Source organism: Trachemys scripta, chromosome 4, assembly GCF_013100865.1.
Source record: "Trachemys scripta elegans isolate TJP31775 chromosome 4, CAS_Tse_1.0, whole genome shotgun sequence".
Lineage (NCBI taxonomy): Eukaryota > Metazoa > Chordata > Testudines > Emydidae > Trachemys > Trachemys scripta.
The window spans coordinates 124,018,537-124,044,027 of NC_048301.1; the positions used below are offsets into that span (position 1 = coordinate 124,018,537).

Here is a 25,491-nt window from a genome sequence, read left to right on the forward strand (position 1 = left end):
ACCACCCGGGGCTGAAGCCAAAGTCTGCGCAATTTAGCTTTGTGGGTCTCCCCTGTGGTGTGGGGCCCCAGGCAATTGCCCTGCTTGCTACGCCAGCCCTGGCTTTTATATGCAGAAAAACAGTTGTGGCACAGCTGGGCTGTGGAGTTTTGATAGTGTGTTGGGAGGGGCCTCAGAAAGAAAAAGGTTGAGAACCCCTGCTTTAGAGGCTGCTTCAAAAAAACCAACCAACCAACACAAATGTTATACTACATCCTATAGCTTTTTAATTTCCAGAGATCCAAACTCCATTTCAATAGACCCTTATTTTCATCCTTAGTAAATCGTACAGGACTTCTCCATAAAGGATGTGTGCTCTGTGCTTGGCTTTCTTTTTTAGATTCAGATCAATTTCTGGGGTAACATTGACTTCAGTGGAGTTAAACCAGGGATACATTTTGTCCATTTCCTCCTACATTTTTTTTTTCTTTTGTGGTTACTCAAGGAGCAAGGAACACGGTGTCAGGGTTCTGTATGCTGAGGTGTCAGGAACCTGACTCATCTGGTCTTTTTGAGGTAACCATCTCTAGTCTCTGCTGATCTAGGAATGTTATGGTGGCTTTAGTGAGCAATATGTGAAATAGTCACAAAGCGAAGCACTTCTCTTTCCTTTTCCAAACAGATGCTATGTAGGTGGCTCAGTAAAGTGATTCACAGGGTCAGAACATAGTGGGTATGAATTACAGGCCAAGCTGCTCTCAATAACACCCTTGCAACTCCATAGGGGTGCAGGTGTAATATGGTGATTAATTGTGTCTCATCCCCCTCTAGTGGCTGGTCCAGAGAGAGGATAAAAACTTCCTATTGCTACCCGCCAATGGAGGCACTCCTTTAGATCAAATGACAGAGGCATGTGCTTTTGGTGGTTCCTAGGTACATTCCCTGTGATGTTCCTGGGTGGGTGGGTGGGGAGGCTGTTACACCGGTGATTTGGCCTGTGTGTACAGCATCGCTTTAAATGATGATCCCAGACGTGTACACCACATGTCCTCTTAAACTCAGCACTATTTGAAATTTGGCTTAGTGTGTTATAAACCGTTCAGAGGTGGCTGCTTTCTTCCCTGGAAGTGAGTGTTATGGGTCTCCCCTTGCTATGGAACAATGCCAGCTGAGTCCATTAGAATTAAGCCTCTGGGTATAATGCATTTACATTGACAGTAACAGAGTGATGGTTACGATTTTTCTCCCTCTAAAGGAAAAAGTGAACTACCGTGGCAGGTGATTTCCTTTGTGGCTTAGACCATGTTAGCAGGAGTAACCCTATGCGTAGGAGGCAGCTTTGGCAGTCCTTTATCAGCAGTCTGTGACCCATTCTGATTCACATGGTGCATCTAACTTCTTTAGCACAGCTAAACTCTCCCTCCTGTTTCTTTGCTTGATTTGACTGAGTGTGTTACATAGGAATGGACCTAGTTTGGGTTTCTTTCTTAGAAATGCAAAATAGTTGAACTGTTAAATATCATGGCAGCTTTAGGGAATGTGGCAAACATTGTGTCTAAACTATCCCTTTTAGTAGAAACTCAGTGGTTTGAGCATTGGCCTGCTAAACCCAGGGTTGTGAGTTCAATCCTTGAGGGGGCCACTTAGGGATCTGGGGCAAAATTGGTCCTGCTAGTGAAGGCAGGGGGCTGGACTCGATGACCTTTCAAGGTCCCTTCCAGTTCTAGGAGATGGGATATCTCCATTAATTTAATTTTTTATTTATTTATTTAAACATCTTTGTTAGCAAGATGTCTTTGTAGCAAAGTAGCTTGAAAGCTAAAACAATTGTATGAATCCTACTGCATTTAGTCCTTTATGTCCAACAGAACCATCTTCTTCAGTTAAAAAACAAAAACCCTGCTTAACATTGTATAAGTGTGAAACTGTCTGAAGTCATCTGATCTCTCTCAGCAAAGGTACCTTTGGTTTCAAAAGTGCACGAGATGGGGAGAAGACACACGGCATTTGCCACTAAGTACGGGCTATTATAAAACTCTATCTTCTACAATGATCCATGCTTTCTCAGCTGGAAGGGCTACACAGGCATCCTTATTCCTAGTGGACTGACAGACTCACGTCAGCGGCTTAAGCTGTGGGTGAATATTCTTAGTTTATTAAACTTCAGGGGAAGTTTGAAGCTGTATAAGGCATATGGAAGAGCATTGTAATGATAGAACTTCCTATAAAGACATGTTATTACAGCGTATTAGCAAGTTAGCTGAACTGAGTTGTCTTGATATGTAAATAACAAAACGGATGAGTGTCCCACATGCAGCCTTAAGCACATGGAAGTTTCTCCTGTGGGGTGATTGATCGAAGGGGAAAAGGCCGCTGCACCAGGCTAAGAGGAGATTTTTAACTGAGAACAAATTGAATGACACCCCATTGATCGGAATAATGTGGAAGGAGATCCCATGTCCTGCGTCTTTGCCATTTACAGGCCTGGGCATCCCTGAAACTTTCAAGGAGCTTAGCAGCAGCTGCAATGCTGGATTAATATAATTTGTTCTTTTACCCACCCCCACGGCTGTTAGGTGCCATCTTTTCATGACTGGATATATGATATCAACCCTTAGTCCCTTTTTCCTATGTTAATACTGGTCCTTCCTCTTTGCTTCCCACTGATTTATGGGTTTTTCCTTAAAAGTAGTGGGGTTTGCGGGGTTATATTTTTCTCTTATAAAATAAAGAATAAAATAAGAGTCTCCCACATTTATCCAGTGGCTGAGCAGTCGCTTGGAGTCAGGTGAGCTGCATCTGTCTGTCTTCAATCAAGTCCTACATTTCTTCCCCAACATCCCTTTAAAAAAAAACCCCAAAAACTGTTGCTAAGTAGCATGGACGCAGGGTAATCTCACCCATCGGTTCCTTGGTGACAGAACCCAATGTGGATGTTTAGCATTAATAAGAGGTATAACACAGATCCAACCGCACCAATGAAAACCGCAAGGGCATAGTCTTCCTCTGGGGCCCAGTGCTGCTTCACCTTACAGGAAGGGTCTTTGCGGTGCTGACTTGTTTTGGAGGCATTATGAGCGAGGTGTTGGCCGAAAAGACGTCCATCTCAAATACAGTCCCAGAGAATGTCCCGTTACTACAGTAACGTGTTGTTTCTATTCCTAGCTAATTGACCCCTCCTGCTTCCTGTTGTGGTTTCATGCGGCCATTAACCTGGATAGGCCTTGTATCCCCATCCCCCTTTCTCTGATTTGGGACCTTTCTCCAAGAAAAATAACTTTGAACCCCAAAAAAGGAAAAAACCAGAAACCTCAGCAGTGTAAATGGTGAACCAAAGAGAGCGCTGCGTTATCTAAAAAAGAAGACATGGGGAGGGGTTGGCGGTCCAAGTTCTGAAGCCCAGGGTGTGGAACCTGTGCGTCTTGCTCTTCCTCAGGCCCCTTTGGTTCAGCTCAGATTTCAGCTACAGCTACAACACGTTAGCACCCCATGAATCCTTGCCATTCGCTTGTTTGCTAAGGATAGGATGGCATTGATGACCACCTGGACTGGTCTGGTTTTGTTTGATCTTTTTTCGTAGTTTTTTTTTTTTTTTCATACTCGGGTTCCTGTTGGTGGCGGCGGTTTTACCCCCATCGGCTATGTATATATTTGTCGTTGTGGTTTCAATGTATTTTGTTACGCCAGGGAGTAGATAGCATTGACGGGGGATGTGGCTTCCGAACTCTCGTTGCCTTCTGTCTCCTCCTTGTCCTTCTTGACTGTGTACTGGCCAATAAAGGAGCCGTCCTCGTTGAACTGCCCTTCGCCCCCCTCTCCATAATCTACCAAGCTATCGTCGCTTTCCTGCTTTATGGTGCCGTCCAAGGAGGTGTGGCTGCCTGGTGGTTCCTTGTTGTCTTCATCGCTGGATGGCAGAAGACAGATACACACAGTAAGAATTGACAGTGTGGCGTTCAAGGGACACTGTTAAAAACTGGGGGCTGGTTTCTCAAATAAAATCCAGTGTGTTTGCTTACAAGATTCAAATGTACAAACAAATCAGGCTGCTGTAACTGCAAATGGCTAGTCACAATTCCCCTGCTATGCAAATACAGCTGCAGTAATTGCCTGCTTATATTAGGCACACAGCTGCATGTGCAGTTTGCACACTTAACTTTTTTGAAAACCCAGCCTCATTTTTATTTTATTTTTTTAAGGAAAACAAATGTCCTTACCTAGTTTATAGATAATCCTTTGCTCAATCAATCGGGAAGAACATTACAATTTTTTTCCTTTTAATTGTTTATCCTCTCTATTTACTTTTTGCATTTCAGTCATCCTTGGACAGTAAAATAGTTGATTCCACTTTTCTGTCTAGTGGGTTTCACTTTCAGATTCTCTTGCACAGACATAATCTGTCCTTTAGATAGCCACGCCCACCTGCAATTGGGGGTTGTTGTTTTTCAAAGTACTGCGGGGAGGGGGGAGGGAGAGTATGCCAAAATCTGTGCATCTCTCAAGTACCTGTGGAAATTCACTTCTCGGAGTTTATTTTCAATCATTTCATCTCGTCTGTTTGAGGCTAATCTGTTTGAGTCTTCATCCTTAACACTTCTGACATTTTACACTATGAAACTATATTGTTTTCTACCAGAAAGAATAAGCAAGCCCATAGAAAAAACACTTTTCAGAGACGTATCTCACAAAAATCAGGAAAAAAGTTGCATTTCCCCTGTATAGCAAGGACGTGTGTCTCATACACATGAATAATATGTGAGTGGACTGCAGTATACGAAAGAGATGCCTTTCATATCAGTTAATAATGTGTCCTTATTTGATCTCCTATGTCCAGTAGAGATGCTACCTCTAGTGAAATCCTAGATGTCAAATTTAATTTTTCTCTTAGTGGGTCTTTTCAATTGAGGACTCAAACTTAGAACTGTCTGCTTCAAAATTGGCTACACAATAAGCAACACTATTTATTGGCCGTGTGTGTGTGTGTGTGTGGGAGGGGGGGGTCTCTGTCTAGCTAAAATTTAGGGAAAAAATTGGAATGGTCCAAAGTTGCTTTTGCTGAGTCATCAATCTAAAAAATAATCCAGCATTTGAAAGAAAAATGAGGAATTTTTTGTAGCTTTCCTACACTCGGGCAGTACCTCATTGAAAGCAGCATTTATGCTATGCTTTGGGTATTGTGCTCTCGGTGGAAACAATGCACTTTCCTTACTTGTAGCAAATAAGCTCAAAGAACGATTGTTTCATGACTCTTTTGTAATGCTCTCCAGCCATCAAAGCAGCAACTGAGCGATAAATGGTTACTCTGCAGGTAAAGCGTTGGGCAAAGCTCGGTCACAACGCAACTCATTTCAATACAGAGATAAACCATTGACAGCTATTTTCACTTTTCCTTCCCATTCCTGCCCCTGATCATTTAGATTCAGGTTGTAGCATTTGACAGTCAACTTCCTCCCTCAGAGCTGTGCATCCTGTGAGGACATTGGGAGCTGCCCTTTGGCCCATAGAGCTTAGTGCTGCTTAGCAATGGGAATGACCTATTAGGTCATTTAATCTATCCCATGTCATTTAAGTGATGGTTTCAGCATCCCATAATGTAGGAGGGATTCGGTGTCCCACAGAGCATTTTGCAGCTCTCTTTCATATTACCTTGTAACAGCACTTTGTAAATCCAGTAGCACAACAAAAGCAATGCTTGTGGCCTTGTGTTAACTTGGCATCACGCTAAGAATTAACATGGTAGCTTTACAAGCAGCTTCTTTGTTAAGAATTTAAATCTGCAAGCAGTGCCGCCTTTTAGAAAGCCCAATAACATACACCGAGAGTGGCAAAAACCAGAACAGTGGATCTGAAATCTCCTTTCCCAAGGTTTGAGGTGGGTTCAGATAAAAATGGATCTGGATCAAAAGTTTTCCTCAGGTGGTGTTTGCGGGGCCAGACGCCAGGGCAAGGAAGTTTTCCAAACCCACCCCCTGGCTTTGCCTCTCTCTTGGTTCTATCGTGTCCTGTTAGTACATTAGGAAGGTGATGTGTAGAGTTGTTAGCACATTGATGCAACTTAATCCCATTAAAATGGCCTTTCATGGTTTTGGAAGTGTGGATGAGAAAATAAGAGCACCCAGTTCAGCACCGTTTGGGAAGCGTGGTCACGAGTGACATGGGTCAGAGAGAGAGAGAGAGAGAGGTGGGATTTCAATATGTATAACTGACGGATTGTTTAGGCCTAATGTCTTTTTGCTTGTGGTTTTGTTGTCTTCACTCCCTCAGCTCCTCCACACAGTGCATAGACTGAGTGCCTCTTGTGGTCAATACATCAGCGGTGCATCATGCAAGCAGCTGACCTGAGGATTCTTAATTCATCTCCCTCAGAACCTGACCCCCCCAACCCTTGCCTATGTGAGTAGTCCTTAGTTGTGCAATTGGTCCCACTGAAGCTAGTTGGATTTATTGTCTGAATAAGGACTAGTCACATAAGTGTAGGTTGCAGATTGGGCCCTTAAAATTTAACTGGTTCTAATAGGTGCTCCCAACTCATTGAATGTTTTTCAGGAGGAATGCAACTTGCTGGACATGAAGTGCCCAAAATCTCAGTGTGAGGGAGATGACTGTTGTTTAATATGTTAGGTAGAGGGGCAAAAGGTAAGGAGTATTTCAGCTATGAAAGAAACAAACAGCTCGAAGAAAAAGCTAAATGTGCCAGACTTCTGGCAGCACATGGGTCCTACCTTTCAAGAGACCTTCATGGTCCATGTGGATAGACAAGGTGGAAAGGAGAAGAAAGAATGGGAATAAAACAGAGAGAAGCAGAAAGAGCCGGATCAGAGAGAGATATGATGAGGTATGCATTTAAAGGGGCAGGCGCTGAAACACCACTGCATTCCTCGAGGGGCCAATTGCCTCGTTATACCAAATGGAATTGGTGTTACGTTCCTCGCTGGCTGAACCTCACTGGCTCCCCCTCAAAAGTTAGTACCGAATTAAAAAACAAGTATCAGGCAGTCAGAAAACAGGTTATTTGCAGATGTGCTACAGGGTGTTCCTGTCCTGGGAACCAACTGGATGGCCTGCAGTCACTGCTGTCCGTGGCAGCATCTAGAATAAGCTGGTTGAGGCTTAGCCGAGTGGATCTCCTGGTTTTTTTCCCACCCCTTTCATCAATTTGATTTTTCAGTTGAATGTCATGTTGGTGAAAGGTGGTGCACTGACGGCCCTGGAACCTGAAGGTGACCCACACTGGTCCAGGGACCGCAGGCTCCTCCCAGAAAGGCCCAGTGGGACCTCCTCTAGGGATGAGAGGACAGTTCTATCTCCGTGGCCCATTCCGTTCTTGGTCTCTGCTGTAGACTGGCTGCAGTGGACGGGCTGGCAGTACTTGTGATATCGACACTTTGTTGCTGGGAACTGAAATGAGACCTACTGAACTCATTACACGTAGGTCACTGAACAGCTGGCAGAGAGCACCATGTCTGTCAGTCAGTCTGGGCTGGAAGTGAATTGGAGTCCTACAGGCGAAAGGCTCTGGTTCCCTGAGCTCTCCAGCCAACTTCCCCCTCCACAGCGCTAAGTTCCATTGGAATTGTTTGGTAGAATGAGGCATAGGCACTGGCACAGAACGCTGTCCAAAGATAATGGTCTCCCACTTTGAAAATAGGCTCCTCTGCGCAGGGTGACCATTGCTCTTTCAATGGAATAGAGAGATGCGACAGTATCTCGTAATTACAGGCTGCAGAGATTTGAAAGCAGCATGCACGGGGCATAACAGATGTGAGGGCAAGATGAGCGCATATCAGACATGCTCGTGTGGAGGGAAACCAATGAACTCCCGTCCACTCAAATTCTTTCCTCCTTTTAAACTCTATTTGTTACTTTCCTTCAGCCTAACATCACAACCATTCTGAATCTTAATCAGCCAACCACACTTCATACCAATTCTTCAGGTTCACCTTCCTCTCTGTCGGCTTAAGGGAGGCCTTGTTTCCCCCACCCTTCTCTGTAACCTTGGGACATTGTGGTCTGATTCTCTGGAAGAGAATCCAGCTAGAAGATGGTATTGTCATGTCTGGTTCTGCACTGCATGCTTAATGCTGTGCTAGTAATGATACTTCACACTTCCAAGGTGCCTGTGATTTGAGCACCTCAGAACTTTACACCAATGTTAATCTAAAGCCAGATTCTGACGCTCATATGCTGAGTGGCACCTTCTTCCACAAGCTGACATAACGCGGGCCAGGACTACGCTAAAAAGTTAGGTTGACCCAACTGTGTCATTCGGGGTGTGTGAAAAATCCACACCCCTGAGCGACGGAGTTAAACTAACCTAACCCCAGGTGTAGACGGCGTTAGGTCGAAGGAAGAACTCCTCTGTCCACCTAGCCACCGCTTCTCGGGGAGGAGGATTAGCTAGAGCGATGGGAGAGACCCTCCCATTGCTGGAGTGAGTTTCTACACTGAAGTGCTTCAGCAGTGTTTGTAGTGAAGACAGAGCCGAAGTCAATACTCGCTCTGGGGTAGAATCTGCCCCAGTTAAACCCCTTGATAGTGCCGAGAGGTAGGTGACCGCTAGGATACACTATAAGGAGACAGCCCCCTTTAAAAATACCTCCACTGAGGTAGCAACCCCCCCCCCCAAACAAACAACCGATTATGTTGTTGGTTTTTTATATATAAATTGCATCTAAGTTGTCTGTTGTTTTCCTCCCTCTGACCTCTGCTTTTTGATGGCAAGCTCTTCAGAACAGGGGCTGTCCTTAAGCCTTTGGAAAGCACCCAGCATGTAGTGGGGGCTACCACATATTAGCAATAAAGAGGCATTTCCGATCCCTTTCCATTGTCCTGACAAATGTCCTGCTGCCTGGATGGTGCTTGGGCAGTAAATGGAGCCCTACAGAACTGTTCCTTTTGCTGAAGGATGGCAGCCAAGCTAAGAGCTGGGTTTTCCTCTTCCTGTGGGTGGTGATAGCATTTTAAATAGCCACGGTGCCCTAGAGTCAATAATGCTTCATAAATGCTTTATATAAATACCCCTGCAATGCAGCCGGCTTGGGGGTGGAAATAAGGAACATTTTGGCCTCAGGCTCCAGGACAAACCCCTGCTCTTACACACAGTGCCATAGGGTGCCTGTCCATGCAGAAAAAACCGGACCTTGAGCTGTTAAGGGAGCGACCTATAAGGGCATGTGCCAGGTCACCGAGTGGCTACTTAGATTAAACAACCGAGACCCAACAGCGAGATGTACAGCGATTTGGATCATGTCTGCACTGCACAGGGTTCCAATAACACTGATGAAATTCCCAGAGTCCGTCCCATGTGTGCTGGGCCCAGGGTGAAACCTGAAATGGAACCGCTAGTTGGTCCTTTGTTGTTCTCAAGTCCTGGTTAGGGATGTCCTCGGACTTGTACACAGTGCATGGAAAATAAGTTACAGTCATTAATATAAATTGCAATTAACTTTCATAAGCTGTTCTGTCAAGGTGAGCTTACCCTTCTCACAATAACTATTTCCCACCAGCAGAACAGCCTCTCAGCGTGAATAAATTCACTCTGGCTGTCTGCAGGCTAATAAACCATATTGTGTTTCAGTCCTGCTATGTCCCACTGAGCCATCTGGGCTGGCTTCTTAGCACTGGCAAAAGGTGACAGACAAAGCAAGTCCCTTCCATGTGATTATCTTGTCAGAACCTCACCAGTGCGTGCTTGACAGATGGCTCGGCGTCAGCGTACCGGCGTGCACGGAGCAGGCTGCTCTTGCAAAATGAACATTCAACTATGGGGGCACAGACTGTGGCTGCAGCGACAGAAGACAGGCCAGGCAAACAGTTGGTGCAAACTGACGTTCCAATGTCATGGCATGAGAGCGCTAAATCCACAGCCCAAACATGCAAGGGATTGAGAGTCTGGAGGAAGAGTTTCTATTTGTCTGGCCCACCAAGGTGGGTTTTTGCTGGGGGTTTATTTGCATTCTGTAGCTTTGCATATGCCATGCAGAAAACGAAACAGCTCTGGTCACATGGCATCCTCTTGAGAAAAACAGCCACGACTGGAACATAATTACTGTAGCAACTTGCTACTAAATGACACAAATATGATTGTCCAAAAGAATCCAATTATTTTGCCTTTTATTCATATAGCTGTCTGGGGCGCTACAGTCCTGTGCAGCTTGATACCAAAGCATCCTAGCTCGCTTTGCATTTTAAATAAGTCCTTCCCATCTCTGGTATTTCAGTTTATCAAGTAATGCTGGGAATATTGTGCTAGAGCTTAATCTAAAAACTCATTAAATCAGGGGAAAGATTCCCATTGACTGCAGTGGGCTTTGGATCAAGCCTATATGGAAAGGTTCACTGCAATTACTTAAGTAAAAGAAAATCATAATGTGAAAGCAAGCTACAGACACGCTAAGGAGCAGGCACACTGTCCATCCCAGTTACTAATACTGTAAAAGGCAAGGAAATTAAAGAGATGGCAATTTTACCTCTTTTCTTTCTTTGGGAGCAACAAGGAAACCAATGTGGAGCCATGAAGACAATACCACATGCATCAGGGGGTAGCTGTGTTAGTCTGTATCTACAAAAACAACAAGGAGTCTGGTGGCACCTTAAAGACTAGCAGATTTATTTGGGCATAAGCTTTCGTTGGTAAAAACCTCACTTCTTCGGATGCATAGAGTGAAAGTTACAGATGCAGGCGTTATGTGTCAGTATATAACGCCTGCATCTGTAACTTTCACTCTATGCATCCGAAGAAGTGAGGTTTTTACCCACGAAAGCTTATGCCCAAATAAATCTGTTAAGTCTTTAAGGTGCCACCAGACTCCTAATACCACATGCAGACAGCCACAGAAACTCACTTAGCCCCTTGTTAAAGTATTGTCGTGGCTGGATGGGGGAACCTGGCTGCTGTTCTTTCAAGGATGCCATTGAGTTTGAGAGGGGCTGATAGGATGTGGGGTAGGTCCCAGCTGTTGGAGCAGTGTCTGTTAGGCAGTGAAAGGCGTATTTCAGTGGAGGTTGTTGGGATCCTCTAGGGTAAGGCCTGGCATCTGAATCCGTACAGGTCGCCCTGTATGTATTATGGAGTTCTTACAGGCCCTGAGGGCTAATCTGAACAGCATTTGGACATCTCTTTTCTAGATAGCGCACTAACGCTAAGAAAAAGACTGAGCAACAGTTTGTCAAATGGCTGTAATAGCCTTGCACTGTCTGAGGATCTTTGGCTCTTGGTGTGTCACTGTGTGTGTCTGAAGCCAGTTTCCTCCCAAGGAGAATGATCTTGTCCCAAGTGATTGTTGTCAGAGCATTCTCTGCCTTGAGAATGCAGAGGGTGGAGAAAGGACACCTTATTAGAACATTCTAGTTTGGTGCTTTTCTGGAAATTTAGGCGGGAATGTCTCCTTTTGTAGAGATCTTGCACAGTGGGAGACAGGAGGAGGAGGAAAAGGAAGGTGAAAAGTAATTCATGAGACAGTGCGGTGCCTTGGTGATAGTTATGTGGGGTGGGGGAGAGAATAGAGAGGGGTGAAACTTGAGTCGGACAGGTGGTGGGATAGAAGTGGCTTATTGAACACACATGCCAAGTAGAGACATACCTGTAGTCAAATGATGGATCATCTACTTTGTGGTCTTCATGATCTAGGACTTCAACTTTTTCACGCACTGTGATAAAGAAGCACACCACCAAGCAAAAGTTAAGTTAAATATGATAGATTTAAAAAATTTAGCTGCATAGTTTCAAGGACGACCTCCTTTCGTGGCTGTGTTTTGTTTTTGTTTTTGGGTTTTTTTGCTAAGGAAGGTGGATGAGGAGAATACAAAGTGAGGACAGTAACTGACATGGAAACTGATTGAGACAATGCTCTCACACATCTGATCAAGAGCCCTTGGCAAATGTACTGGGAAAGTCATTATAAATCATTTCATATTTTTAATCTCCAAAAGAGCTGTCATTCTATTAGGATGGGTTTATTTAGAAATCAAAGAATAACTTTGTAGGGGTCAGTGGAGAGAAGTATCACACAATCCCTGCCAGAAAGGGCCCCCTGGGTTCACCTGTGTCTACAGTGGGTACTAGTAAAATCTCACACTGCAGTATCTACCTTGCCACTGGTAGGGCAAGGTATTTCCTTGTGGTTATTTCCTGCGTTAAGAGCGCCTGATTCACCACCACTACTCCGGCATGACTCCCTTGATTTTACTGATGTAAAAGTGGAGTGTTACAAAGGTGAATTAGACCCAGAATGAGGAATGTTGCAAATACCATGAAAGATTTTATCGGGAATGGGACACACTAGGATTTTAAGGGTGCCAATTGTATCCATTTCTGTATCAAGCCTTAAGCGTGGGTTTAAAGTGGTGCATGAGATACAATTATTATGCTCGTGGTTTTAATTCTTTCTAATGAGACTCCAGTGTTGTACAGATGAAGCAATTTAAAGAGTCAACATTTGCCAGCTGTTGCCACACAGTAAACAGATGCATCCATTCTAAGTAAAGGGGAAGTAATGATCTGATAATATTACTGTGGGGTAGCTGTTGGCAAATGCTGGCTATTGTACTTCATGCAGAGTAGCCTTTCATCTGAGCAGCTCAGTGTGCCCGACATTAACCCCAGGGGTCAGTATTATTCTCTTTCCTGGAAGGAATTATCTGCATTGGGATCAGAACACAGGCCATATTAATACTGCAATTTGACCTCACGTGTCTCTCTCTCTCTCTCTCTCATCTCCTATGAAGTAATTGCAGGATGTTTGCCCTGTATCTTACCTGGAGCCCAGTCCTGCAAGCTTTCTGCTTACAGGGCTGTGTTGACTGGGATAGGAATCCTACATATGGAGGGGCTTGCAGAATCAGATACTGAGTGTTACCATGGTTCTTGGATACCAAGGTGTAGCAACTCAAATGGCTATAGAGGGGGCATCACTGGGTGAATTCTCCTAAGCCCTGTCTCTGCCTTGGGAAGATTTCAATGAGATGTTTGCAGGAAGAGATCCTTTTGCAGAGAGAGAGAAGCCTATTTGTTGAGCAGATGTCAGGTCACTCTTAACAAGAGCAATGAACTATGCAACCTTTCTCCTGCATAGCAAGCATAGCACGGAGCGCTCACCTCACCTTTAATTAACTGAAATTCTTTCTGGTACCGCTAATTTTCATCCCAGGGAGGAATAAAAACCCTTTGAATCAGAAGAGGGTGGCGGAGATGAGTAAAGCTGACTTAGCTCTGGAAAGCTTAGGGGTTTCTTTAAACTCAACAGTGTGAATAAGACAGTGCTGGATATTGCTCTTACCTGGATATTTCCCGCCTCTGCTTCTCTTAATGAAGCACACTATCAACAAAATCAGAACCAGAAGCGCAATGGCACACATCAGCCCAATAAACCAGCCCTGGGTTGCAATGTCCACGTGGTTCTTGGTATAAGCTGGTAAGAGGAATTTCAAGAAAACTAGTTAAAAAGGGCAGAATCTAACAGCAGAGAGAACTAAAAAACTGAGCCAAGGGGCTAGGAAAACCCAATTCACCAGTTCACAAACGATCCATCTCTACAACCACGTTTCTGCATTGTGTGTGTATTGATCAGTTTGTATCGGAGATTACATGGGAATATGGGCTGGGTTTTTTTTTTAACGCTTTGTCAACTCAAAATTCTGGCAGGAGCTGTGCACGGCAGAGGATCGCAACCAACATAAATAAAATGGATCTAGTACAGATTAATGAAGGGTGTTTAAAAATAAAGGCAGAAGAAGCTGGGTAACAGATTTGATCATCCATTTACAGTGATGGGGAAATAAGCAGAAAGCTATATTTCAGGCGGCCCCCATAAATGGGGTGTGAAATTCATCCAAGAAGTAGCGAAAAGCTTTTATTTTCCTGGCACACAGTTAGAACAAAGCACTAAATATAGAAAATTCCCTGACTCTGCTGTGCTCTCTGCATGCAGTGGCAGAATTGGGGAGAATCTCTTAGGGAATAGCCCCAGGTCAGCATTTGGTATAGTTGCTCCAGCACTGGTTCTTAAGCTAGGACAAGCCAGAGTTTCCATTAATCAGACTACCTCTACTTTTAACTCCTTGCTTAGAAGGCAGCTCTGGTGTAGCTCCACCGCTCTTGCTCGCTCTGGGCATTGCCCGAGTATAGACCAGTACCTAGGTGGTACAACCTATCTTGTTTGATAAGGTGTCAAATTCTCTGCCAGTCCGGGTTGAAAAGAGCCGTCCCCGCTGATGTGAGGAAACGTGGTGACCAGGCGCTGCCACAACGGGTGCTGAACTCGGTTGACCCTGTCCAGGCCAGTGAGGAGGTCAGGGAGCTATATCTGGCACCCAAGAATTTTCCTAGGCAGATTTCCTAGTGGAGATCCTGATGGCAGATCCATGATGAGCAATCCTTGGATTCCAAGAAGAGTCTTGGCCCTAGAGCCCAGAAAGATGGTATGTCTCCTCGCTGGAGGGGGCTCTGTATTACACAGCTTATTTCATACGACAAGGTCATCCATCAGAATTTAATATTAAGCAAGGAAAAGTATCCCAACACTTAACTCCAATCCCTGAGCCGCCTCCTACAACGTTCGGGCAATGGGTATTTGCAGCTCCTAAACACAGTAGGACAAACAAAACTCTAGCCTATAAATAGCAACTCACTGTTATTTCCTGGCTCTCCTAATCAACATGCACCTGGTATTCAGCAAAACCGAGCAGAGAATAACCTTCATTGCATCAGCGGGCTAAATGTAACCAGACTGCCGTGTAAATATAGATATTCATGGCAAGAGAGATGGGGGACTGCCAGGTTCTGACTCTGATGGGATCAAAAATCTGAGCCAGAATTTACTAGGGTTCGTTCTGACAGGACTAAGATAGCGAATGCCCGCTGTTAACTCTCTTGTAATAAAGAAAACATCCTCAACTAGATTGGGTTTGTTTTTTTGTTCATCTGACATTGGCTGTGAGGAAGCAGTACCAGAATCCTTAATATGCTACATTTGTTTAATGTCACCTAGGTAGGTAAACAATATCAAATTCTAATGTGAACAAGGGCTCAGAGCCAGTCAGCCACCCAGCTTATCTAGTGCTCAGTACCATCTTCCATAGGCACAGATCATCGTAAGCAGTGAAACACACTCATACAGTTAGAAACTTAATCAACTCTACTTTGGACCAACCCTCACACAGTTAGGCAAAAGCGCCATTGCACCGAGTGTATGTGGGCCCCATCCTGCAATTTTTTACTCAGGCCAAAATTCCACGAAGGACTGCAAAATCAGATGCCATGGCTTTCAAGTCAGGAGGGGTCGGAAGGATATTTTCCCTTTGGGTATTTCCACTTGAATGCATTCAATTCAAAGTAAGGTGAATGGGAACTGTGCGCATGCGGTGACAAACCACATCTAATGTCCTTATTCAGAATGTCAGCAACAAATAATGCCTGAGAACTTTGAAGTTACCCACATTTTAGAATCACCCAATTCTTTCATGACAAGTGGTCACGGAGGACTTGCTCTGCCAAATAGTGCTGATGTTATATCAGCTATTTTAGATGAAGATACAGAATATGAACAACGTGGGGGAAAGCATGTTCTGTTGGGAAGCTCTCTTAGGATGATCCCTGATTAGGTTCTGCAAGCCTTGCTTGCATCGGTGTTCCAGTTGAAGTCCATGGGACTACTCATACGAGCAAAAGCCACAGAATCAGACTTTAATTCCATCTTAATACATTCCCCAAACTGATCATTTTTGGATTGTACTCAAACATGGTAACATGATGTTTTTAGAGATACTCTACACAGTAACACCCTAAAAATACACTCTGAAACCTACACATAAAAGCCTATCTAAAAGAGGCATGATATACTGGTCAACACTGTCAAAAATGGGTTTAATTTTAAACATTCCAGATCCAGGGGGTTCCATACCTTTAAACACAACTTCAGGATGTTCCATATCTTTTTTTGCCATGACAATTCATGCTTTCACTAAAAATTGAACCCTGATCAAATTGAAACCCCAATGTTAGTGAGTGGATGTTTCTAGCTAAACTGCTACAAAAATTAGGATAGTTCAAGGGGAGGGGGGGAAGGAGTTTTTACTAATGAAAATGGAATTCAAACCTTGCATGGTGAATTGGCACAGCTCTATTATGGATTTATGCCAGCTGAGGATCTGACCCAAGATTTTTAGGAGGAGATTTTCAATGGCACAAAAAGGAGTCAGACCAGTTGTACCCTAGAAACTTTAGCTGGTATGGTAGTGTTGGTTGAGCGCGCTGCTTTAAAAAAAAAAAAAAATGGCAACATTATTATACAGCCAAAACCCTAGTGTAGACACAGTTATACCAACATAAATGACTTTTTCTGGTATAGCTGTTGGGAAATGTGTATAAGATATACCGGAAATAGCACATTTTTGTCAGTAGAAGCTGCAACTTCACTCGGAGGGTTTGCTGGTATAGCTGTGTTGACAAACCTTCTGTAGCGTAGATCTGTCCTTAGGTGTCCAGTTCTCATTGACTTTCAATGGGAGTCAGCTGCCAGCTTAAATATTTCCCCCTTTAACACTGTCAGCTGGTATTCTGTGCATGCTCCTTTTCTACCAAAGGACCCACTCTGGGAGCTGAACCCTCTTTAAAGATGCAAGTTTTTATAATGAAAGGGGTGAGATAATTCAATGGAATTGAGAATTGAATTAGAGTAACAATGTTCGTGGTGGAGGTGGGGGAAGTAAAATTATACCGGAGAGCTTTGAAATGAAAGGAAATTGTATTAGCAATGCTAACAGGATGGGATTTCTACAGGGAAACAATGCTGAGAAATGGAGTGGTTCTTAACGGAAAGCAAAAACCGCCTGAAAGAAAAGCATCATGCCACTATGTGGAATGGGGCCAGATTTGCCACCGCAGGGAGTGTTTTAAACAGACTGTAGCAGGAGGGTCTCTCACTAGGATAGTGGAACTGGGCTACTGTCAAAGTAGGCTTATAATTGCCATCCCTACCCCCCAAAAATCATGTGATGCCAAAATTACACCTACAGCAAACCTGTATTTAGAGTAAACAGAGCGACTGATCACAGCGTTTGGAAAAAAGGGAATAGGTGGGTGGCTGTAATTTGACAGGATGTTTTGATCTGCCTTTATGCAAGGCCAGCAATTTAGCTAAATAAAAGAAAGAAGCCGGGTAATCCAACAGGAATCGATTTGAAACACCGTTGCGCTGACACTGGATTTCCTGAATTAATTATAAACTGTGATTCCAAACATGCTTTGACTAAAAATGACAAGTTTATGAACTGACAGCGAAATCGGTCGTAAACCGTTGACCGGGCGATTAGCAAAACTCACGTGCCGTTTCTCTGAAGGCTGAATCTTGGACTGGGTTTAAAGAGGGAGCTCACGACACTGTGCTTCGTGTTGTAGGTGGTCTTTAGAGTCGGCTTCACTGCACTGTTGCTTGTATGGCAGCTAATTGGCTCCCAAAATTTGCATGTGGGGTTAACTGTGGGTAGGATTTTCAAAGCTGCCCAGAACCAGGAAACCAATGCTCATTAAAATCAACAGGGATTGAGCATCCAAGCCCTTTAGGTGGTCTTGAAAAATCTCATCTTATAATTATACTGTATGAAAAATACTACGTTAATTGTATGGTAATGATGCCACATGTTGTCCTAACAGTACTGTAAGCTAGCGTATTTGATCATTTTTGTAGACAATGGTGTGTGTGTGTTCATACGTACGCACGCATACATATTTATATAGAGAGGTGTGTATATATATATAGAGAGAGAAAATACTGCGCACAGAAAGACATGCAGCAAAAATATGCATCCAATGCTAATTTGATTTTTATACACTGTTGATTTCTAGGTACCAATGTAACTGGCACATTTTGTGAAACTTGCATCCTCCTTCCCACGTTTTTAAGGGGTGAAGAAAGGAACCCCCCCTTCTTTTTAAATCAAGCTACATTTGTAGTTAAGCATCACTTACAACTGGAAAGCACTGTTCTGATTAACCAAAAGCTCAATAGCGTCGGCAGAGAAGTCAGAGTGCAGTATACTGCAGCCGCGGTGCAGGTGGGCTATTTCAATTTGAATGCAGATAAATAAGCAGCAACCTCTAGAATAGATATTTGCAAAACATAACCAAAAAAAATGGACAGTGCTTTCTTGTCATAAAACATTAATGATGGCACATGATGGGGCAGTGGGCTGTCAACCCTCACGTCAATAGCATCCAGCCAGGATAAAAATGAAACTGCAGCATGCATGCATGCATAAACGATTGATAGCTTTGTGGATCCCATGGTGATAGGGCGAGGGTAGTCATCTGGACTTTATCAGAGGAATAAAGATGGTGAATCCTTGAATTTTAATGCCAGTATAATAAGGAGCCCTTCAAATATAGAAAATGTGGACTTTGGAATAACAAAAATAAATGCATAGTGCATATCAAAATCAACCAAACTACTTGCTTTTTGGATTCCTTGGACCTTGATTTCCCTTTTAGTTCCTATGCATGAGAGCCCCGCAAGAAGGGGTAAAGAGGCAGGCAGGAAAAGAGATATGTCTGTTTAAAATTGGCAACTTACAGCTATTCACAAAGAAGAAAATAGGGACATCTTATAGAAACGGTGAGGGGGTGAAGAAGATAGTGTTGGGATCTGGATTAGGTTTGGGATTCAGAATTAAGAGACAAAATCAAGGCTAAGGTATGGCAACTGGAGGTGTTCTGGAAACCTTCCAGGCCACATCTGAACTGGAAAATAGCCTCCTTTCAATTCTGGATCCAAACAAAAACCGAAACTGTAGGGGCAAGCTCAGATTTAGGGACTTGAAGCCAAAATGCTCAAAATTAGGATTTTTTGGATTTGAGGTTCCAGTTCTAAAACCATAGCCACAAAAATGACCCTAGCTAGGAACACCCGTGCTCCATGCACCACATAATATAAAGTAGTATAGAAATAGAAAAACCCAAGTCAAACTAACCCTCCTCCCCCCAAGGCTGTCCTTAAAGGATTCTTTACAAAGATGGTGATAAGAGGAACCCTGTGGTGTGGGTTTCACCATTTTTCACAGGATGATAAAGGTTAGAGATGAAAGAGGCAGATCAGACTGAGTCAGTTCCCAGGCAAGGTCAGGCTGTACTTCCAAGGTACCGTATACTTGCTAGTATTTTATCAAAGTTGTGCATTGTTATACAAAGACGCTGCACGAATATTAGCATTTTTCATCTGTCTCGTTATGTTAGCATCTTATGGTATAAGGATAACTCGATATAGTTAAGGACACAAATACTTTGAACCTCACAAATAAGATACAGAAAGGCCAAATTCTCCTCCCCATCTCTGTCTGGAGCACTGCATGATGTAAGTGCAAATAGAATTTGTTTCAGGGTTTCCTACTTGAAGAGAGATTGTAGAGCACTATATTTTGCTTTCAAGGTCCTACATAAAGGTTGGTTATTGTTTGTTTTTCAAATAAATATTTAGGGCCAAATTTCAACAGGCATCACAGAGAGGTGCCTGCCACAAAATCCATGGCTGACCATGTTATCCCTATTATGGCTCTACCAAAACTCATGGAATGATAACACAGAGGTTTTAAATAAATGAGGCCTGATCCAACAACCATGGAAGTCAATAGGCGTCTTTCCATTAGCTTCAGTGGGCTCTGTATCAAGCCCATAATTAACATTCTATAAAATGCAGTCAGGTGATAAACCTGGAAAATTGCTCATGCAATTGAACATGTCGTTCCCGGAGTACTATACCTGCCTTCTTATACATCTGTAAAGTCCTATGCACGTACCCCTCTGTGACCATCTCTGTGGGCCTTCTACAAACATTACATTCCCCTGGCATTATTCCTCATCCATATCTTGTCATGAATGTATGAACACCCATTACTGCAATAACCCAGGTGTAAAGACACAGATGCTTTGCTGTGCCAGAACCACCACCACAAGAAGCAGCACACAAGTGAAAGTGCAAACACAGAGCCTGCAGTAACAACCAGGATCCTTTGCAGGAGTCTGTCTTAATGTTTTAAGCATAGCTGCGTGACAAGTGCATGATCTCTACCCTTATTGTAGGATTCCTTGTTTCAAATGGAGCTTGTTCCATTATTGGCCGCACCAGGGTTTTTGGTTTTCATAACTTGCAGTTGAGACAACGTTATCTGACCGTGGAAATTTTATTGCTTCTTGAGCCAGGGCTATAATAAGGGCAGAGAGGGCACAATGTCGGTGGAGTGAATGAAATTTGCTCCATGCATGGTCATGGCCAAGCCTCCCCAGCAAGAAGATACAGCACACAAGTGGTAAAGCTCAGGATGGAATGAAATATCTTGGAAAGGCATCACACAATGGAGCTGGAACCCATCTCACCTGAGCTTGTCGTAAAGGTTATGTAAGAGTTTTCGCTGGGGCTAGACCATTTGGGAAAAACCCACAACTGGTACGTCATCCCGGGGGTCAGGTCAGCCAGCTGCACAGAGGAAGGGGTCTGAGCTTTAACAGGGATAGATCTCACTGTATTGTTACCTGAGAAACAGAAACCTCACATCAAAACCAGGCGGCAGGAAGCTCAGACATATTAGTGTCGACTGCATTATGCTACACCTCTCTGTGAAGCAGAAATAATATAATTTGATGGACCGGGGCCATAACATCTTAATGTCCTCAGTGTCTGTGATTACTGCCCATTTGGGAATATAGAAAATGCAGTGATACAGGTAAATGACAGTGCTTTAATAGCACCTCCGTTTGTTGCATTGAAAATGCCTTTGTAAACACCCAGGAGACCTCTCTCTATTGTTAGAACCCGGTGGAGCTCTTTTGCTAACCAGTCTTTAGGTCTGGGTGTCTGGGGGAATCAGAGCAGTGTATTTACAGAGGAGGGGTCTGGAATTTGTCTACCCCCGCTGATCTGATCAAGCCATTCTGCCCACTTACAGGGCACGGGGTTAGAGGCCGTCTCTCAAGCCTTTGAGAAGAAGGGGTTGATAGCAGGATCTTCACACCAGTTTTATTTGCAGGATGGAAATCTACATCTGTTCATGTTGGTTAATGAATCGCTGAGGATTGTAAGCATTTTGAAAGTCTGGCTCGATGTGCATGATTGTGGCCCTGCTAGTGGTGGGCCCACATAGATCCTCTTGCAGGTTGGGAAGCTGCTTCTTCAGCTCAAATGGGCAGGGTCTTGTGCTGCTGATAGTCCCTAGTGCATGTGTAATAAACCCAATTCCGGCCATACACGAGGATTGAACCTGGGACCATGTGTGGGGCATATTTTATACCTTTAAATAAAATCTGCAGCACTCAGCAGAGAAAAGGGTATTTTTTTGCTTGGGGATTATAGAAAATTGGGACAACCTGTATCACAAATGAGTAAATGCCTACCGCTGTGGTGGTCTAGCAGGGGAAAGGGAATGCTACATAGAGGCTCAGCACTCGTGTCCAGTTTAAACTGAGGCAGGAGTTATGGAAAAGCCTGTTGGCTGCATGGCGAATACCACATTGTACCCTTGGCTTGAAACATATCAGGGTGCAGGCAATTTAAACGGGTAGGTGAGACTGTGTTAGCACAGAATGAACAGATTGGTGAAAGTCTGATAGCCCAAACTCAGACAGCCCTTCCCTCTAGGGGTGCTTGTGGTATATGCTGTAGCCATGACGGTGGGGGGTGACAATTTTCAGTCTCTGTGTTAGATGCCTGGCACTAGTATAAAGAGGCGGGAAAGCTCTTTGATTACCTTCTGACCAAAGACAGAAGAGGTATGGTTGCTGCAGTGGCGAGGGAATCTGAAAGAATTAAATGGAAACCAGCACTACAGTTTGTATGAGCAGTTCAACTCCACTGCGGTTTGCAAAAACTGAATAGGTGCAGTTTTCCAAGATACAGGAGCATCTTTAGACCCTTTTGGGGATCAACAATAAGAGGTCTCCTGGGGAGTTTTCCTGAAAGGCGATTTGGGAGGCATCGTCTGATGTTGTGAATATCCCAGATCCTGAAATCCTTACTCAGGCACAACTCCCATTGGAGCCTGTCCTGAGGAGGGACTTCTTCATCTGGCCTCATGTTAGGCACAAGCTGTATGTGTTTAAGATTTCTCTGCAGTGAAAGGGAGTACTAGGGATGGAAGAGACCAGCATCTGAAGCTCAGAGAAATGCTTTGCATTCTACTATGTTAAGAGCAAGCATCAGGGAGTTGAGAGCCTGATGAGTATTTCAAATTCTGGATAATGATGCAAAAGGGAAGAAGATAAAGTAATTTCCTTAAATCAGTGCTGAGAATTGCAAATATTGCTTTGCCTACTAATTAAAGGTGTGGAAGCCTTACAGAGGGAACAGGTACTGTCCGGCAGTCGAAGGGATTCTAAGTAGCGTGTGAGTTCATCTCTAGAACAATGTTGTAAACAAAGTTGGATCACTATCAAGAATCACAGACTGTTTAAATTCATACCAGACATTATGAAATGTTCCGGAAATAGCTGCAAACAGTGTTCATTACTATCTGCCTATTGACACCACAAAAGCAATATTTAAAAAAAAACAACAACCCCAAAACTGCAACAGGTGCCAGCTTTGAATTTCCAGACCAGGTAGAGCCCCGTAATTTTAAGAGACAACGAAATCTATTACATAGGAGTTACTGATCACAGATGATTCTGCCCTTTTCATTCAAAAGCAGGTACATTATTTTTGACTGTTGCACCATAGATTATCTATTAAAAGTATTCATTTCCCTCTCCTTAAGCATTTGTTCACAATTTGGTTGGTCTTTCTCTATAGCCCTTAATCTCATGACAAGCTGCAGCCTTTACAGCTTCCTTTGGTCTCCCAAACGAGCAGCCCTGTTAATTCAGAATGCATGGACCTGAACCTTCCATTGCAAGAAATGAAAGGAGAAGGTAATTGCATTTAGAAGAATGGCAAAACACACGATTCCAATGCATTCTTAGTGGCAAAGAGAATCCTTTGCATATTTCCCCCCCATGAACAGGCTGGACAGTAGGTTTCAATACACTGCAATTAATATTGCTTAAAAGGGCTCTTTGAAAACCTGAGACCTGACAGGATCTCTAATGGCATAACAGGCCTGCAGTATCTCCACGCGGTCTGATGCTTACTGGTGATATACTCAACCACAAAGTCAGTTCCAGCAGAAAAATTGTGGCTCCAGGTGATGTTTGCCCAGTTACTGTTAGTGAAAGCTTTTACGTTCCATATGGATGATCCATTCGTGGCTGGTGGACAGGTTAGAACAGGAGTTAGTACTTTGGATTATACACACATGGATCTTAACCTCACATCTGGGTTTGACAAACTATTTCAAAGTTATTAAGAATTACAAAACTTAAAGCCCCTTGCATTAGTTAGTGGATATGCCCTCCTAGCTAAGTATGCTACAATGCTTAAGGCATGTTTTATTCGCTGGCAAATTCAGAACCTGGCAGGTTCTTAACTCTGAACCTTCAGCCTTATGGGTGAGTTTAAAATCAAGAGTGCATCACAGCTTGTGTATTTAGGTAACTCAGCTCTTAAATTCAGAGAGGCTCTGCCTTACACTATTGATAGACGAATGGCTGTATCATAACTCCTATGGTCTAGCTAAAAGAGTGCCTAACCCAAGGTGAGAGAAGCACGCGCTCACTACCACAATCTAGAGGAGGGACTGGGAAAGAACATTTCCCTGGTAATAGTCTACAAACTACACGTTGGATAATGCAATCAAGCTGTTCCTAGCAAAACCACAAGTGACTTTCAAGTTGAGCAATGTCAATATTACTCTGGAGAGTGAGTAAATACCTCTTTATGTTAAAGTAGAGCCAGTTACTGTAGCTTGCACCTGCAAAGTGACTTGGGGCTTGTCAGGGGAGTGAAAAAACACATCCCCCCCCCCAAGCGCAGCAAGTTTCAGCGCTATAAAGCACCAGTGTAGACAGTGCACCTCCCAGCGCTGGGAGCTACGCCCCTCGTGCAGGTGATTTTTTTTAGAGCTCTCTCCCAGCGCTCTGCTGCAACCACACAAGCCACGTTAAAGCATTTCCCGTGGCAGCGCTTTAGCGTTGCCGGTGTACACTAGCCAGGGCCAGCTCCAGGTACCAGCTTAACAAGCAGGTGCTTGGGGCGGCCAAGGGAGAGGGGCAGCACCTGCGGCAATTCGGGGGCGGCAGGTCCCTCACTCCCTCTAGGAGCAAAGGACCTGCCGCTGAATTGCCGCCGCCGAGTGCAGCTTTTTTTTTTTTCCCCAATTGCCGCTGCCGATCGTGGCTTTTTTTTTTTTTTGCTTGGGGCGGCAGAAATGCTGGAGCCGGCCCTGAGACTAGCCCTGAGCAGAAATTACATTGTGATGTTTACATGACACAGTTGCACAGACTTTGGTGTAGCAAAGTAAATGCTAGTGATTTCTGACTCCGTTCCTGTACTCGGCAGAAAAAAACTTTCTTAAAAAATGGAAGATTTTTCCATAATATAAATGGATTGCAAAAGGGCATCTCTTTATCTGATTCTTCAGGGCCATGCAATCCCATTGGATTCACAATGTGCAGCCATGACAAATGGAGTAACTAGAGACTGCTGCAGGAACCCTACCCCAAGAAATCACAGTCAAGGCCCCAAGTCTGTGAAGACTCCTACATGTTGTTAGCTTTATGTGTGTGGGTGTGTAGACCCATGGAAGTCAATGAGACTACTCATGTACATTGGGGTTCAAGTGATCTGCTGTCATAGCTGTTACAATGCTGCATAGTGTTGCTAACTCCCATCATTTTATCATTTTTTTTTTTTTAAAGCCCAGTTGCTGTAGTCAGGTGATTGCAAGTGAGTTTCTTACCCTTCTTGTTGCCAAGAAAAGTTTGAAAACGTGCACCGAGTGCAGCCTAAAGGTTCCAAAACCGAAAAGGCAAACGAAAAAGATCCCCAAATTTATTATTTAAATAAAATCCTCATGATTTGAGGTGGGGGGGAGAGAGGAGTCTCACGCAAGATTTTTGAACGGTTGGGACTGACAATTTTGGGAGCATAGCAAGTAAAATTTGGGCTTTGGCCAAGGAATAAGAGGATGGAGTCAACTGAGAGAACAGTTTTTCAACATGTTCCTGTTTCAGAACACAGCAGTTTCTATTGATTGCTACATAGTGAGATAAATTCAACCAGAGCATCAGTAACCAGTGAGGTTATTGGGGCAGCATAGGAGAGGATTGTTAATGCTTCAAGGATCATTGTGTGGGTGTGTTCTTGTACTGACGGTGGAGCATACTGGGCCCCATTTGTCTTATTGAATGACTTCCCAGAAGCAGAAGAATGTTGTAAAAGGCTTAAATTTTTTTTTTAAATGTGAAGTTTCTGCATTTTCACAATTTTTCACTTTAAAATGGTTTGCATTCTGAGAATATAGCTTAAAATGTTCTCCAGTTTTGAATTTCATAATTCAAAATTCATTTCAGCTGAAAATCGATTCACTTAAAACAAAACAAAACAAAAACTTGCAAAAATGCTGATTTGGTCATTTTGTGGATACCTAACAAAAACC

General features: G+C 43.7%; 1 protein-coding gene across 34 annotated transcripts in view; it reads right to left on the bottom strand.

The window, feature by feature from the left end:
- Positions 1 to 1,971: 1,971 nt before the first annotated feature.
- Positions 1,972 to 25,491, bottom strand: part of NFASC (neurofascin) — a 187,997-nt gene continuing 164,477 nt past the window's right edge. For 13 of the 34 annotated variants that reach the window (XM_034767198.1, XM_034767200.1, XM_034767196.1 and 10 more), the window contains 6 exons: positions 23,087 to 23,203; positions 20,342 to 20,497; positions 13,257 to 13,388; positions 11,562 to 11,628; positions 6,702 to 6,713; positions 1,972 to 3,886 (listed from right to left, as the gene is read on the bottom strand). In XM_034767198.1, the coding sequence (XP_034623089.1) occupies positions 3,658 to 3,886; positions 6,702 to 6,713; positions 11,562 to 11,628; positions 13,257 to 13,388; positions 20,342 to 20,497; positions 23,087 to 23,203 (713 nt within the window). In that variant the 3' untranslated portion in view covers positions 1,972 to 3,657. The other 21 variants (XM_034767231.1, XM_034767211.1, XM_034767223.1 and 18 more) reach the window with 5 other exon arrangements.